We start from the raw sequence: 15240 nt of genomic DNA, 5'->3' as shown, positions 1-15240 counted from the left end.
TGGATTATCGAGTGCTAGATCAGTGCAGGGTTCAGTCCCCAGTACTGAACTGACCACTCCTGTCTCACTCTTCCGTAGCAGATGGGGTTCTGGTTTCTGTGGGCAGTTATGAGGCACGTTTTCGTGTTTCCATTTGTTCATTGAGACATTAACTTTTGAGAACATATTAGCAACAGCTTTTTTTTTTTTTTTTTTTTTTTTGGAGCTGAGGACCGAACCCAGGGCCTTGTGCTAAATCCCAACCCCCGGCAACAGCCTTGAACTCCTTGCATCTCATATGTTTCTTCTCCTTCTGTCACTGAAAATAGAATCTGTTCTTAATCGCCAGTGGTTGCTTTGAAACCTGCTCAGAGCAGTGGACTAGCTCCGCACAGGCAGTGGGAGAGGCGGCCCCTCCAGCTCCTCTGATTCCCGTGCTTTACAGTTTCCATTGGTGACGTGCTGCGTCTTGGTTTTCCTCTCCAGGTGACTGAAGATGAAGTGCTGGATATTTTAGAAAGTGTCCTGATCTCTAATATGTCCACCTCTGTGACACGAGGGTATGCTCTCACTGCCATTATGAAGCTTTCTACTCGATTCACCTGTACTGTAAAGTGAGTATTGAGGGAAGTAGAATGAGAGGGTTGTTCTGTAACTCCGTTTGTGTGTGCACACTACAGAGGCCAGAGGTTGATGCAGTGTCTTCTGCTATCATTTGCCACCTTCATTTTTGAGATAGGGTCTCTTAGCCAGAAGCTCACTTATTTGACAAGTTGGCCAGAGAGCTTCAAGAACCTGACCCTCAGTGTCCACCTCGGTCGCACTAGGATTACAGATGTGTACCACCACCCCTGGCTTTCTGTAGGTGCTCGGGACAATCTGGGGGCCTCATGCTTGCCTGAGAGTCACTTTACCCACTGAAGTATCACCCTAGCCCCTTGTTCTATAGCTCATTTGGTAGAATATTTATTTGCCTGACATACACAAGACCCAGGGTTGATCCCAAGCACTGCATAAACAGGTCAGATCAGTTGTTTATGGTCATCCTTGAATATATAACTAATCAGGCCAACCTAGATTACATGAGACTCTGGGAAATTTAAAAGCTTATCACAGGAAACTTCAAGAGTAGACAAAAATGGGGCTGGGGAGATGGCTCAGCACTTGTTGCTCTTGCAGAGAACTCGAGTTCCATTCCCAGCACCCACTCTTTAGTTAACAGCTACCTGTAACTCCAGTTCCAGGGATCCAACAGCCTCCTCTAGCTTCCTCAGGCACTGCAAATGCTTGGTGAACTGACATCCATGCAGACAAGGAGCTCACACACATAAAATAAGAAGACTGGAGAGAAGTAGAGACAACGATAGAAAGTTTTCATTTACTTCGTACTACACATTCAGAATGATCAGTCTGTAGTTGATGCTTATTTCATTTGTATTTTGTTCTGTCATGGCCCCACCCTACTGAGGATTATTGTGTAGCTAAAGTTGTATTTTTACAATCTAGTTTCTAACATTTGCACTTAAAATTTTGGTCTATTGTGTTGTTTTCTTGTTTGTTTTGGTTTGTTTGAGACAAGATCTTATACCATGTAACTATGGCTGATTGGAACTCAGAGATCTGCCTGCCTCTGCCTCTCAAGGGCTGGGATTAAAGGCATGTATCACTATGCCTGCCTTGATGTATTATATTCTGAAATATTGGTATAGGAATAAAAGTGTGTTTGTGTGTGTGTGTGTGTGTGTTTAAATCTTTTAAGTTTTACTTGGTGCAATTTTGAATAAAAATTGACTCTTGATAAAGTTAGTTTTCTTGGACTTGCTATTTCATCTTCACTGTAAGGCTTCATGAGAAGTGTAAATTTCTTAGTATTTAAATTGCTAATTGGAAGGATTTGTGGTGAGCATTCTGATGTGAAAACCTGATTTTTAAAGTTACTAAGAAGCCGGGCGGTGGTGGCGCAAGCCTTTAATCCCAGCACTTGGGAGGCAGAGCCAGGCGGATCTCTGTGAGTTCGAGGCCAGCCTGGGCTACCAAGTGAGTTCCAGGAGAGGCGCAAAGCTACACAGAGAAACCCTGTCTCGAAAAACCAAAATAAATAAATAAATAAATAAATAAATAAATAAATAAATAAATAAATAAATAAATAAATAAATAAATAAAATAAAGTTACTAAGAAAGAGAATTGGATAGTACAAATTCCCTTTGTGGCAAAATGATGGGTACTTTTGTCTTGCAAGGTTTTTTCCTCTTCACTGCCGGGCCTCACACAGCTCTGCAAGCACTGTGCCACTAAGCTGTGTTCTCAAACCTCTAGCAGGTTGAAGGAAATGGAATAGATACTGAGAAATCTGTCGTTACAATTAGAGTAGTATAATGGTGAATGAATAGAGGTAAGGCAGTGGTATCCTCTTCTTGAAACACGATGTGAATTTAAGAAACATAGATAATTCAAAAATTTAACGAGGAAACTCTTGTTTTTAACATTTTCACTGCTTCGTTTTGCATTTTGTGTTTTGAATGTTTTGATTTATCGTTTTCTTTTACAGCCGAATTAAGAAAGTGGTTTCCATCTATGGAAGCAGCATCGATGTAGAGCTCCAGCAGAGGGCAGTAGAATACAATGCACTTTTTAAGAAATATGACCATATGAGGTGAGCAAAATAAACCAACCACTGGCTGTACCACTGCGTTCTGAGTGATTGGTCCTTGTAGTCCGTGGAGGAGACATGGCTTGTGTGGCACTCACAGAGTTTGTAACCCTCTTCAGTTCGCGCTGCGGGGCCGCTCCTCCTTGTCCATTTTCTCCTCTGCCTAAGCACCAAGGAAATCAATGTATTGATCTGGGTGTGGTGAGGCCTGCCTTCAGTCCCAGGACCCACGAGGCAGAGGCAGGTGGGTCTCTGTGAGTTCAAGGCTGGCCTGGTCTACAGAGTGAGATTCAGGCCAGCTAGAATTACATGATAAGACCCTGTCTCTAAATAAATAAATAAATAAATGAAAATTATTGTGTGTTTTTCATTGCACTCTCCCCCCCATATAAAGTTTGCATCATTTCACATTTTATTTGGTTAAAAGGCAGTTACTATCTTTTTACAAGAAATAATTTTCAGATTCCATTACTTCAAACATTTGGTGGTTTGTTTTTGTCCTTGGCGCCCCCCCCTCCCCCCCCATTATATAGTATCCAACTCATGACCGAAGTCTGCTAATATCTCTGGATATTACTTCCTTCACCCTAGTCTCAGCTACTGAATAGCAGTTTTGGGGATTTGGGACATTTTATTTATTCAAGATTTCTTGCCTGTTCTTAATCCAGTTAAGAATTTAGGTCATGTATATATTTTATAATCCATCTTCTACTCTAGTGTGTGTGTGTGTGTGTGTGTGTGTGTGTGTGTGTGTGTGTGTGTGTGTGTTGGGTAGGGAGGGGAGATGTTTTTTAGGCTTCAAAGTTAATCATTAATGGTGATTGTTTTGTGCAGGGAGTCTAGGTTAACTGCCTAGAATGTAACCACTTCAGATTCTTCTAGGTCTGCCCTACTTGAAAGAATGCCTGTCATGGAAAAAGTGACCACGAATGGCCCTGCTGAGATTGTGCAGACAAATGGAGAGACAGAAGCAGCTCCACTAGAAACTAAGCCACCGCCCTCTGGGCCCCAGCCCACCAGCCAGGTAGCCTTTACTTGTTGTGTGGGGCTCCTGGTGTATTTTAGTCCCTGTAGCTTATTTCTTAGCTGATACCTTTAGTGTTTTTTGATTGATTGATAATTGCCTTTCTTAATATTAAAAACACAAAGTTTTTTCCATTTGAGACAAATAACTTATGAATGAAGGTGTTATTTCCTTATTTAGGCCAATGATTTATTGGATTTGTTGGGAGGAAATGACATAACACCTGTTATTCCAACTGTACCTACCAGCAAACCGGCTTCTGCTGGTGGAGAACTTCTTGACTTGCTGGGAGACATCACCCTAACAGGTGAGGCTAGACTGGAGTTATTTACTATTTGGATAGCAATAGAGATCTTGGGGGAAATGATAAGAAGCAAGGATAGAATTGGCAACATCTGGGATGTAAGCTGCCATGTTAATGTTCTGAGGATAATCCAGAGGGATTTCTTAAAGGCTAACTTAATTTTGGAAGAATGGTTTGTTGCTAGTATTTTAAGATAGAAAGGACTTCTTTTTTTAGAAGAGAAAATAATGTGTTTCCAGCCAACTCTGTTTTTAGTTGGTGCCTCAAAATCAACCTTCTCCAGATGTGTTTCTGTTCATAGTTAGTTTTCAACAGCTGTGGACATTTGTGGTGATGGGTTAACTTATTACCTACCATCCTCTTCCCCTTCTTTTATTAAAGCAACCAAAGAGAAAGCACCCACCATTAGCATGGTCTTTCTTGTCTTATGCCATTTGCAAGTGGTGTGTCCAAGAGTATCACTGAGGTGTGTAATTTTATCCTAATTGTCATGTAAAGTGTGGCTGAAAAGTTGATGTTTTTAAAAGTATAATGGACCTGGCAGCCTATCTATACTGAGAAGAAGACAACCAGAGGTTCAGAATGTGGAGCAGCTCTGCTCTCTACCCTGGTCTAAATGATTTCCCTAAACATAGCAGGCTTCCAGAACTCTCACGTATATCTTGTTTGTTGTTTTTTTGTGAGACTGGGTGCACACGTGTGTGTGTGTGTGTGTGTGTGTGTGTGTGTGTGTGTGTGTGTGTGTGTGTGAACTTGCTTTGTAGTCCTGGCTGGCCTTGAATTCACAGAGATCTGCTTGCTTCAACCTCCCAAATGCTGGGATTAAAGGCATGCTTCACTATGCCTGGCCCACAATTTATATCTTAACACAGTTTTTAAAAGCATCTTGTTTTATGCCTTTAGAGTCATTTACAATTAGTCAATTTCAGGGTAGGAGACGCAGTTCCTAGGTAGAATGACTGTCTAGCATTCAGGAAACTCTGGCTTTTATTGATAGCACTGAATAAGCCCTGTGTGTTAGTACACCTATGGGATCCCAGCACACAGGAGGTGAAGGCAGGAGAATCAGAAGTTCAGGGTTAGTTTTGGTAACATAGTGAGTTTGAGGCCAGCCTGGGCCTATGGAGAAGGGAGAGGGCAGGGGTTGTAAACAGAGAAACAATTTTAGACTGGCAGATGTCAAAACTATACTAGATAACTGAAGACCAATATTAGCTCAAGGTCTTCATGCTTTTTTTTTTTTTTTTTTTTTTTTTTTTTTGGTGTTGTGAGACAGGGTTTCTCTGTGTAGTTTTGGTGCCTGTCTTGGATCTCGCTCTGTAGACCAGGCTGGCCTCGAACTCACAGAGATTCGCCTGGCTCTGCCTCTCGAGTGCTGGGATTAAAGGTGTGTGCCACCACTGCCACCTGGCTTTTAACTCAATTTTAAGGTTTTACTTTTGCTTCTTTTTGGGTGATTTGGAGACATGATCTTGCTATGTAGCCCAGTCTAACCTTTAACTGGACTCTTCCTTATTCAGCTTCCTGAGTATAGAATTACAGTCCTATGCCACTGTACCTGGCATGACTATATTTTTCAATGTTTGTCTAATATTTTATCAAGAAATACACAGTATTAGATGATCATTGTGGCACATGCCTATAATCCCAGTATTTAGATTTTGAGTTCAAGACCAGCCTAGGCTTCATGATGAGCCTTTGTCTTAATGAACAAAAACAAAACCAACCAAGCAAGTAGTTTCAGCCTTATTAATTATGTGATGGGATTGAGCCCCCTCTAAGATTCCCTTTTCATAAAAAAAAAAAAAAAGAAGAAAGAAAGAAAGAAAGAAAAACAAAGGATACCCTTTCATTCAGGTTCTTTTCTATAAATTGCATGTTATATATCTTACCACTCTTTATTTGGATTATCTCTTTCATTGAGATATTTATATCTTGAACACTTACCCATTTGTTGTTACATAATAGACATTTCCCCTTGCTTGTGGTCTTGTTTTCTTAATGGTAATTTTGGTGAACAGAAGTTAAAGTATTTGAATTTTTGGTTCTTCTTGTTTGGCCTGTGTTTTTTGAATACTGGTTAGTTATCCTTTCTTTAACTTGAGTTCATAGTAACTGCAGTTTTTCCCTGAGATTGACTTTCTTTTGAAATCTGTTTTAGGTGCTCCAGCTGCTGCTCCTACCCCTGCCTCAGTGCCACAGATATCCCAGCCCCCCTTCTTGTTGGATGGGCTTTCGTCACAGCCTCTCTTCAATGACATCGCTCCAGGTACAGTTACCATTTCTACCCTCACTTGAGTACCGAGTGGTGGGTACTGAGCAAAGGGAGTACTAATTCTCCTGTCGTTAGCTGACTCCTGTATGACTGATCCTCCTGTATTTCCCCAGGTATCCCCTCCATCACAGCATACAGTAAGAATGGCTTGAAGATAGAATTCACCTTTGAACGGTCAAACACCAACCCCAGTGTAACAGTGATAACGATACAGGCCTCTAACAGCACAGAGCTAGACATGACGGACTTTGTTTTCCAGGCTGCAGTACCAAAGGTATACTGTGTCTTCTCTGCCTTTTCTTTTGATTAAAAATTAGCTAACTTTGTTTTGTGCATTTGAAGAATATATTTAATGTTTAGAGATTAAATTTTCAGATTTAACTTAACTCAGCAGTGTCACAAAATCGTTGTTCACTGAAGCATGTCATTTTAGTGAGTACTTTTACTTTGTTATACTCTTTTTAAAAATTTTATTTATATGTATTTGGGTGGATGTCTGTAAATGTATGCCGTGTGTGTGTGTCCCTCCAATGAGGCCAGAAAAGGGTATCTGATGCCCTGGAGCTAGAGTTATGAGTGGTTATGAACTATCTGGCATAGGTGCTGGGAATTGAACTTGGATCCTCTAGAAGAGCAGCAGTTACTGTTTTTAACTGCTGAGCCATCTTTCCAGCCCCAGTAACAGATACTTTTTCGGCTAGCATAATAAAATAAAATTCAGCTGGATATGGGGACATATGTTTGTAATCTCAGCACTTTGGAAGAAGAGGCAGGAGGATTCCAGCCTTATCTCAGTAGTGAATTTTAGACCAGCCAGTGCTACATACATAGTAAGGCCTTATTTTTTAAAAGAGTAAACCAAAAACTAGGATTAGTGAGAACTGAATTTTATAAGGTTAATGCTTAGAGTATTGACATAGGGTTAGTAACGTACTACTAAAGATCTAAGAACTCAACATATAACATAGAATTAAAATGTTAATTAGGATAAAGGACTACTTGGTAGCTAGTCACTAGATTAGAATTAAAAATTTTCAAAACTTTTATGTATAGATAGTTTACACTTTCAAAGTTAGATTTTTTTTTTTTAAATTTTGTATGTGTCTGCACATACATTCATGTATGTGGGTAGATACACATGTCATAGTTTGTGTGGGCAACTCTACTTTCAGGAGGTGGTTCTCTCTTTCCACCATGTGGGTTCTAGGTATTGAACTCCAGTCATTAGAGTTGGTAGCAAGTGCCTTTACCCATTGAGCTATCCCTCTAGCCTCAGGAAAAATATTGTGTCTTGATACCTGAGTGAAATATTCCTCCTTCATTAACCTCCAGTTTACTATTGATACAATGACTGTTTGGTGAATTGAGGCATTTTAAAACAACAAATTAATTTAAGGAGTATTTGTTTGGTTTTGAATACTGAACAATTTTAATGAAGTTCAGAAATGAGCAGAGTACAAAGGTTTTCTCTGAAAGATAGTGATTCAAGCTGTAGAAAATACACAAGTGACTGAGCATGGCTCCATTCCAATAGAATGTTAAAGACAGGTATTAGGCCATAGTTTGCATTTAGCACTGGCTTAGACTAAGCTAATTTAATCTTTCTGTGACATGTGCAGCATGGCATTCATACAACATGCATTTGGAAGCTGACAATACTTTCTTGTAGTTACTGTTGTTTTGTGGGTTTTTTTTTAACCTTTGCTCATAATTTTAGAGACAGAATAATTAATGTATTTTTAAAGTGATGTGACATAGTTATAAGTCACTTATAAATTCTAGAGCTGTCCTGTTTTGATCTTAGTACTTGCTGTGTTGCATGAAGCAGGTCATTCTCTGTGTCTTTGTCTTCATTTGCTAAGTGAGGTGGTAAGAAGAGTTACTTCTAGTGTCACTTTGAAGAGTGGATGAGTTTCTCATGTTGGACCCAGCCAGAAGCACTTTTCTGTGTTCAGTGTCCAGGAAATGGCAGCTGTTACACCTTAGGGTTTTATGCTAGTTATGTTTCACTGGCCTAGCAACATCGCCTTTGCATGGTCTTGTTTTGGGTGTTATACAGGGCACTGTGTTTTGTTAATGTATCTTGAGCTTCAAAATGCCACATTTCCTACTACTATGTAGCTTTCAACTTCTGAAATTGAAGTATAATTTGAGTGATACCTTAAAGCTAAGGTTGTTGCTCAGTGGTGGAGCACTTGCCTGTATGTACAAGGTCCTAAGTTTGATTACCTCCTCCCATGCTATAGAAAAATAAACTTGATATCTTGTCATAGTTTAATGGGCAGCTTTTTTTCTTTCTTAGTGCTCTATAAAATACCTATTTAGATCATAGTTGATAATGTCTTAAATGTAATTAAATACATTAGTAACAGCTTTTGTTGTTGTTGTTGTTGTTGTTTTGTTTTGTTTTTTGAGACAGGGTTTCTCTGTGTAGCTTTGGAGCCTTTCCGGGAACTCACTCTGTAGCCCAGGCTGGCCTTGAACTCAAAGAGATCCGCCTGGCTCTGCCTCCCGAGTGCTGGGATTAAAGGCGTGCACCACCACCACCTGGCTGGTAACAGCATTTTTGGCTTACATAATTCGTTTTGACAATAGAATTATAAATGAGAACCAAGATAATAAGCCTGTGCTTTGAGTTTGACTATTGAGTTCTAATATTTGAGCTTATGAAGAAACTTTTCTGCCTCTCAGGAAAGGCTTTTTTTAGCTACTTAGTACAATATGGCTTACCTAGCTTGTTTAAAGCATTTGTTCCATCTCTGCAAACAGATAAAAACCTCTCCACACTCAACAAATTATGATGTTTGGCTTCTCTTGGTCTTTTGCTGTTGGGGCTGGTTCTGCATGTACTTTTTGTGTTAGGGCCTTGTGTCCCTGCTGGTGCATTCCTGAATGTTCCACTTATGTATTAACAACTGGCTTTTTCAAGCCTTTCTTTAGGGGCAGACCTTGACATAATCCACATTATGCAGGCTTTAGAAAACAGAAGTCAGAGTCTCTGAAGCCTAGTCCCCAGATCATACAGAAGCATAAAGGCCTGTAGTTAGTAGCTAGTATGTTGGCTTATTATGTCTGGAAAGCTTTTTTTTTAGGCTCCTTTGGTATTGTTTCAGGCCACAGGCACACATTCTTTACTTGTGTAGTTGATCACAAGTTACTTAGTTACCACTAAGCAGAGTTTCCAGAACAAGAATTGGTCACCTTCTGGTAGAGATGGGAACGTGACACCTTTTCAATTTTCACAAGCAGAGACCTACTGGGATTTTGCAAATTCAGTGAGTGACTATATACTAAGGGTTGGTATCTGGAAAACAAGCACTGGACAGAACTTAGGGGAACCTGGGACTTGACCCATCTGCTTGTGCTCAGCTTCTTGCTGACATCTCTGACCTAACAGTGCTGCTTTTCTGAAGTGCCCTTTGTTCCTCTGTAGACATTCCAGCTGCAGCTTCTGTCTCCTAGCAGCAGCGTTGTCCCAGCATTTAACACAGGGACCATCACGCAAGTCATTAAGGTTCTGAATCCACAGAAGGTGAGTAGCACATTTGGAGCAGCTCTACATAAGGTGTAAACCCGTTCTCTCATGTAAACCTTTGCTTTTCTTTTTCTGATTTGTGTTTGTTTTTGTTTTGTCTCACTCGTAGTTAGAGAAGAGATCTAGGAATATGCCTGGTCTAACTTCCTTGTCCTTTTGTAGAGATAAACTGAGCCCAGGGACAGCAAATGGGATTAGTGACATCTTATTAAAATACAACTAAAAATTCTCTGTTTTGAGGATTATAGGTATAGTTTTGAAGATTTAACAAAAGTTTAAATCCGAGGTAAAATCATTTGTTGAGTCAAAAGTCCATATTTCCCGCTGTAATTACCAAGTATGGCTATCCAAACTGGATGATTTTAAGTGAAGCAGTTAGATGAAAAATAGTGTAGAAACCAACTTAGCAGTAGTTTCACTGTGTTTTTTCAAAGAAATAAACTGGTTTATTTATAATTAACTGTCTGATTTTCACAGTGTTTTGAAATGGTTCAATTTTTTTTTTCCTTGCAAGCTCTCTGATTGTTTCCTTCTCCTGTATTACTTTGCCTTTTCTCTGTCTTTTTCTGAGTTTTGATCAGATCATTAGTACGGACAAACACATTATTTTCATCGTCAGATACATGGAACAAATTTTTTCTTAATGTATTAATATTTGATATGTGCCACACTTAAAACTACTGCTGTTACCTGGGCACCCAGTTTTTTCTTTTATGCTTTGGAAATAGAAACGTTGACGTTGATGTTTACCATGGGCTTTATAAACCAAGCAGCAGTTGACTCAAATATAGAACATGCAGCAGAGTATTCCCTAATTTTTCTGGAGACTTGGACAGAGTTAAATCTTTTGTGCCCCCTGCCCCACATCCGTCCATCTGTATTGTCTGTGTCCTGTCCCCCAACCCCCACCCCACCCACCCCCATCCCCAATGCTGGGGACCTGCCTGGTATTCTGCATGTGCATGCTCTCTACCTTATGGCCTTGATGTTGACTCCTGGGCTCCAAGAGTGATAAGTATTTGGTGTTGGCTGTTTGCCTATGTACCATTTGAGACAGCTTTACTTTGATGTACTTGGTTTGCCTTTAGGACTAAATAAATCTGGAGCCAGGCATGGTGGTGTGTGCCCGTAGTCCTTGATACCTGGGAGGTTGAAATGAGAAGATCACTTGGACCCAAGGGTTCAAGGCTAGCCTGGTCAATGTAGTGGAACCTTGTTTCCAAGAAACAGTCTATTTTAGACTGGAGAGAGAGGGAGATTTTATTTCAGTGAATTAATTTATGGTTCTCTTTCCCTTTTATAGCAACAGCTGCGAATGCGGATCAAGCTCACATATAATCACAAGGGCTCAGCAATGCAAGATCTAGCAGAAGTGAACAATTTCCCCCCTCAGTCCTGGCAATGAGGGTCCAGCACCATTCTCATTCTTATCCCACTCAATCAAAGGAATTCTGGGAAGGAGGTTGTGATTGCTGGCAAGTCCCCCCAACTGTACCATGGGCATGAGGAGCTGAGAGAACTGTCGAGGAGGGTTCTCCTCAAGTTACTGCTGACCTTGAAGCATCGGTAAAGACTAATGTCCTCTCCTCCGCTGGTGAGGCTGGCTGCTTCTGGAGGCTACTTTGCACTCTTCCTCCTCTTCTCCCTTTTCCACACTTGACCCCTCCCACATTTGCAGCCAGAATCAACATTCTCTGGGCCACTGAGGCAATCAGCAGCTGGTCTGGAGGAGAGGACTGGAATTCATGGCAAGAAAACACTCACTCTGTCTCTGCAGCAAAGAGTGGCCCTTTCTTTCTACTGTTGTATCTCTGTGGACTGGGCAAGGTGGGGTGTTCGTTCCTCACTAGCTGGTTACCATCCTAAGGCGCTTTTTACATCCGGCATTTGGAATGGAATTGTAACAATGGACATAAGGGAGCCCTGCCCTTTTCTGCTGGTTCTCCCGATGTTTGAAAGAGGCATTAGGCTCCTGGTAGCCTTTTCTGTGCATTGCTGTATACACACAGACACACATGTATGTATGTATGTTTGTTAAAAAAAAAAACAAAACAAAACTGGTTAGACCTTGAGAGGTTGTTTGTAAACACTGGACAGATGCAGTTCAAAGAGCTTTTGTTGAGATTTGGCATGAAGGATATGGTGCTCTATTTGTAATAGAAACTTCCAAGGCTCTTCCAGCTCCCCCTTCTCTCCATTCTTTAGCTGTAGTCATGAGTTCTCTCTCCATGATTTTCAAAATCAATTCCCCTTAAAGTGCAAAGTGGACATTTTCTAAAAGATACATGATTAGTTATTAATGCCCCTGTTTCCACCACAATGTTCCCCCAAGCCTGTCACTTGCCTCTTTGAGCTGTGGTAAATGGGTCAAAAGAGGAGTTCAGTCTTAAGGAGCAGACTCTGTCACAAAACACCATAGCCCATAGGAAGAGCAGTACCAGACTTCATCTGGAGCACACTGGGGTCAGTTCATCCATGGCTCCAAACCTCCCTTTTCATTTCCTGAGCCTGGCTTGGACCTTGGCATTCCGTTTGAATTCCTTCTTCTAACTGGAACATTTGTGTTGTATCTGTAACACTGGCACTGAAATAAAGACCACACGGTTAAAGAAATCTTTCCTATATTGTACTTTATGGTGTTGAAATGAAGCCTTGTAGCTTCTTTGCCCCCTATGTGAGAGCAAGTCTTATGGTCACCATAGCGTAGGAATATCCTTTCCTGAGTCTGAGAAATTGGTCTCTTGAAAGAAACCAATCTCACGAACATCTGCATTAAAGATTTGAGCATTTTAAACAGTAAGAGTGCCGAGTGCTTTTTAGAAAAGACCCTGATGTCACCAAGCCTTTATGTTGGTTTGCTGGGTGACTGCCCTGCGGTACATATTCAATGTACTTTATACGTTCAGGTATTCAGGCACTGTGTCTAATGCACAGCAGGAGAAAGGAAAAGTGGGGCCCACCTTACTTGTAAAGCTAATTGGCGGCTGTTACCATATTGTACAGTAGAATGACACTTTGGCTTCAGTTTTAAACCTTGATACAATCTCCTTTCTCCCTGTTCCATTTCACCAAGCCTTTACTTAAAATCTTCAGTGTCTTGTCAAACCTAGCTCTGTATCAGATGCTAGACTATTCCTAACATTGACAAACTGGAGTTGAACTAAAGGCTCCAAAAGGGAAAGTCTCTGGTCTTAATAGTCTTTTAAGAGCAAGATTTACTGAAATTTACTGGACTGGGTAAATGGACAGCTGAGTTACAAATAGGATATCTCTCCTGTGTTCAGTAAAGCAAGTTTGGACACGTGTACTTTAGACAACTTCTCTGCCTGTGCAGTGAAAGCCTTCAGGGTTTCCTGCACACAAATTTCATTGGATGGAGATTTAATGCTGTGAAACATGATAGGATTAATGTTCTATTGGTGGATTTCTTGAATAGAATTTGTCTTAACATTCCTCTTTGTGTGGAGGCTTTATTTTCTCCTTTACATCCGTAGCTAACCAGCTCAGGTTTTTGGTTGCTTTTCGTTGTCGTTGTTGTTGAACTAAGTCGAATCTGAAGAAATCTGCTCAAGACCAAGCTGAAAGACAGTGCTAGCCAATGGAGCTGGAAAGATCTCTGCTGACAAAGTATCTGCCTGGGTGATCAGAGTTTTGAGGTAGCGTATGTGGTCATCCATGGCTTTATCGAGAAGGAATAAAAATATCATGGCCTTAACACAAAGGGTGCTGTGTAGATATGACTATTTCTGAGACGACCTGAGCACCATACCGATGGACTAGCAGCCAAATAACTGCCTAGGATACAGATGGTTGTGAAGACTGTTCCAAGTGATTGGATCTTTGAAAGCTTCAGCGTGCCTTCTTAGTTTCTAGGATCAGCATTAGTTATCTTCCCACTTGGCCTTGCAGCTTAAAGGAGAAATCTCTTCGTGTCTGTGAATTCTTGCACATTTCAGTCATTCCTTTCCCACATGTAACCCTTCAAGAGGAAACAGATTTGGATGGATTTGACAACCTCAGAGCCATTGTGAAGAAAGTGATTTCTGTGACTTTTGAATAAGCCCAGGGTGATAAGCAGTGAGCCCCACTTACTGACAATTTCACATGCACGTGTACCTCATTATCGCCTTCTTCGAGGAGTAGTTTCTGTGTCATCCTTCTTTCCCTCCCCAGTCATCCTAAGGGAGAATTCCTCTAAGTAATCTCAGAAAACTGTAGGAAGGGTGCTCTTCCGAGACACTTCTCCCACAATGCTTTGGTGCTGTTACCCTGAGATGGTTTAAGGAGTCATGGAGGTTTTCTGCAGTGTATAGTAATCATCTGTTAACTTCAAGGTCTTTTCATTTAAAGGAACATTCCTCAGTGTAATATTGCAGATACCCATTTCTTGGTTAAAGGTGTGGTTCTTAACCTTTGTCTCCCTCATAAATGAAAATAGACTTTTGAAACTGTCCAGCACTAATAGTTTGAACTTTTCCATCTCCTGTATAACATGCTTTCCATTTCTGTGTTCTTTTAGAAAAAGTTGGAAGTGAGGAAATACTGCTTTTGTGGTTCGATTTCATTATCTTCTACATTGGAATGAATATATTTGCCCATGAGAAGTAGGGGAAGAAGGAGTTTGAATGTGTATTTTTTTTCCCAGTGAATGTATTTTAACTACCGTGTCCTAAACTGAGAGAGAACAACAACCAAAAAAAAAAAAAAAGAAAGAAAGAAAGAAAATGCATATTCACCAACCTTGTGGTTGAGAGGGCTGTGTGTGCCGGTCTGTTTGTCAGTCTGGGTAGGGGAAGATCACGGAAGAGAGGCCTGCACAGGAAGTGCTGAAGTTTAAAATACTCCTGGCCAGCCTCGGGAGGGAGGGAGGGGCTGTGTGTGGACCTGAGTGAATACCTTTTTCAAGCAATAGCAGTGAGTGGGTCCCGTGGACAAGGTTCTGTTCCCAGAACCTGGAACACTTACACGGAAGAAAATGCTGAAGCAGTGTGAGCAGCTGCTTCTTGATTCTGGCTTCAAGATGGAGCATTGGAGACTCCCCCTCCCCCAACCCCAAGAACCTGCATTTGCGCTTTGTGTGTTTTGTTTTTATTTTTATTTAGGGATCTTATGGGAAAGGGTTTCTGAACTCTTTCCCTTGTGGTCTCCCACTGTGTTCCTGTAAAGTCCTTTTTCTTTCACGACGTTGTAAGTTACATTTTCATTAAGCCCATCACATCTTCTTTACTGTAAAATTATTAAAAGGCTGTTTCCAAGTGGGACAGCTAATGAAGTTCTAATTATTGCAGACATATTTTTGAGATGTAAAAAAATTTAAAATGAAATGATAAGTCTTAGAGGCGAGTGAGGAATAAAATGGATGTAAACATTTACATGGGATGCATTTGAATTCTGCTGTGTGTATTGTCTTTTGGTTGAAACAAATTATGAACAGTGACTAATAATAAAAAGTCAATACTCAATGATTTAAAA

General features: G+C 40.6%; 1 protein-coding gene across 1 annotated transcript in view; it reads left to right on the top strand.

The window, feature by feature from the left end:
• The window catches only part of Ap1g1 (adaptor related protein complex 1 subunit gamma 1), a 96808-nt gene extending 81568 nt beyond the window's left edge, over positions 1 to 15240 (top strand). Inside the window, exons 16-23 of the mRNA XM_059264014.1 lie at positions 466 to 593; positions 2529 to 2633; positions 3513 to 3654; positions 3835 to 3961; positions 6120 to 6227; positions 6347 to 6507; positions 9667 to 9765; positions 11072 to 15240. Of these exons, the coding sequence (XP_059119997.1) occupies positions 466 to 593; positions 2529 to 2633; positions 3513 to 3654; positions 3835 to 3961; positions 6120 to 6227; positions 6347 to 6507; positions 9667 to 9765; positions 11072 to 11173 (972 nt within the window). The 3' untranslated portion in view covers positions 11174 to 15240. The remainder of the gene's footprint in view (positions 1 to 465; positions 594 to 2528; positions 2634 to 3512; positions 3655 to 3834; positions 3962 to 6119; positions 6228 to 6346; positions 6508 to 9666; positions 9766 to 11071) is intronic.

Source organism: Peromyscus eremicus, chromosome 5 (assembly GCF_949786415.1).
Source record: "Peromyscus eremicus chromosome 5, PerEre_H2_v1, whole genome shotgun sequence".
Taxonomy (NCBI): domain Eukaryota; kingdom Metazoa; phylum Chordata; class Mammalia; order Rodentia; family Cricetidae; genus Peromyscus; species Peromyscus eremicus.
The sequence above is the reverse complement of the archived record's forward strand: the minus strand, read 5'-3'. Positions and strand labels throughout refer to the sequence as shown.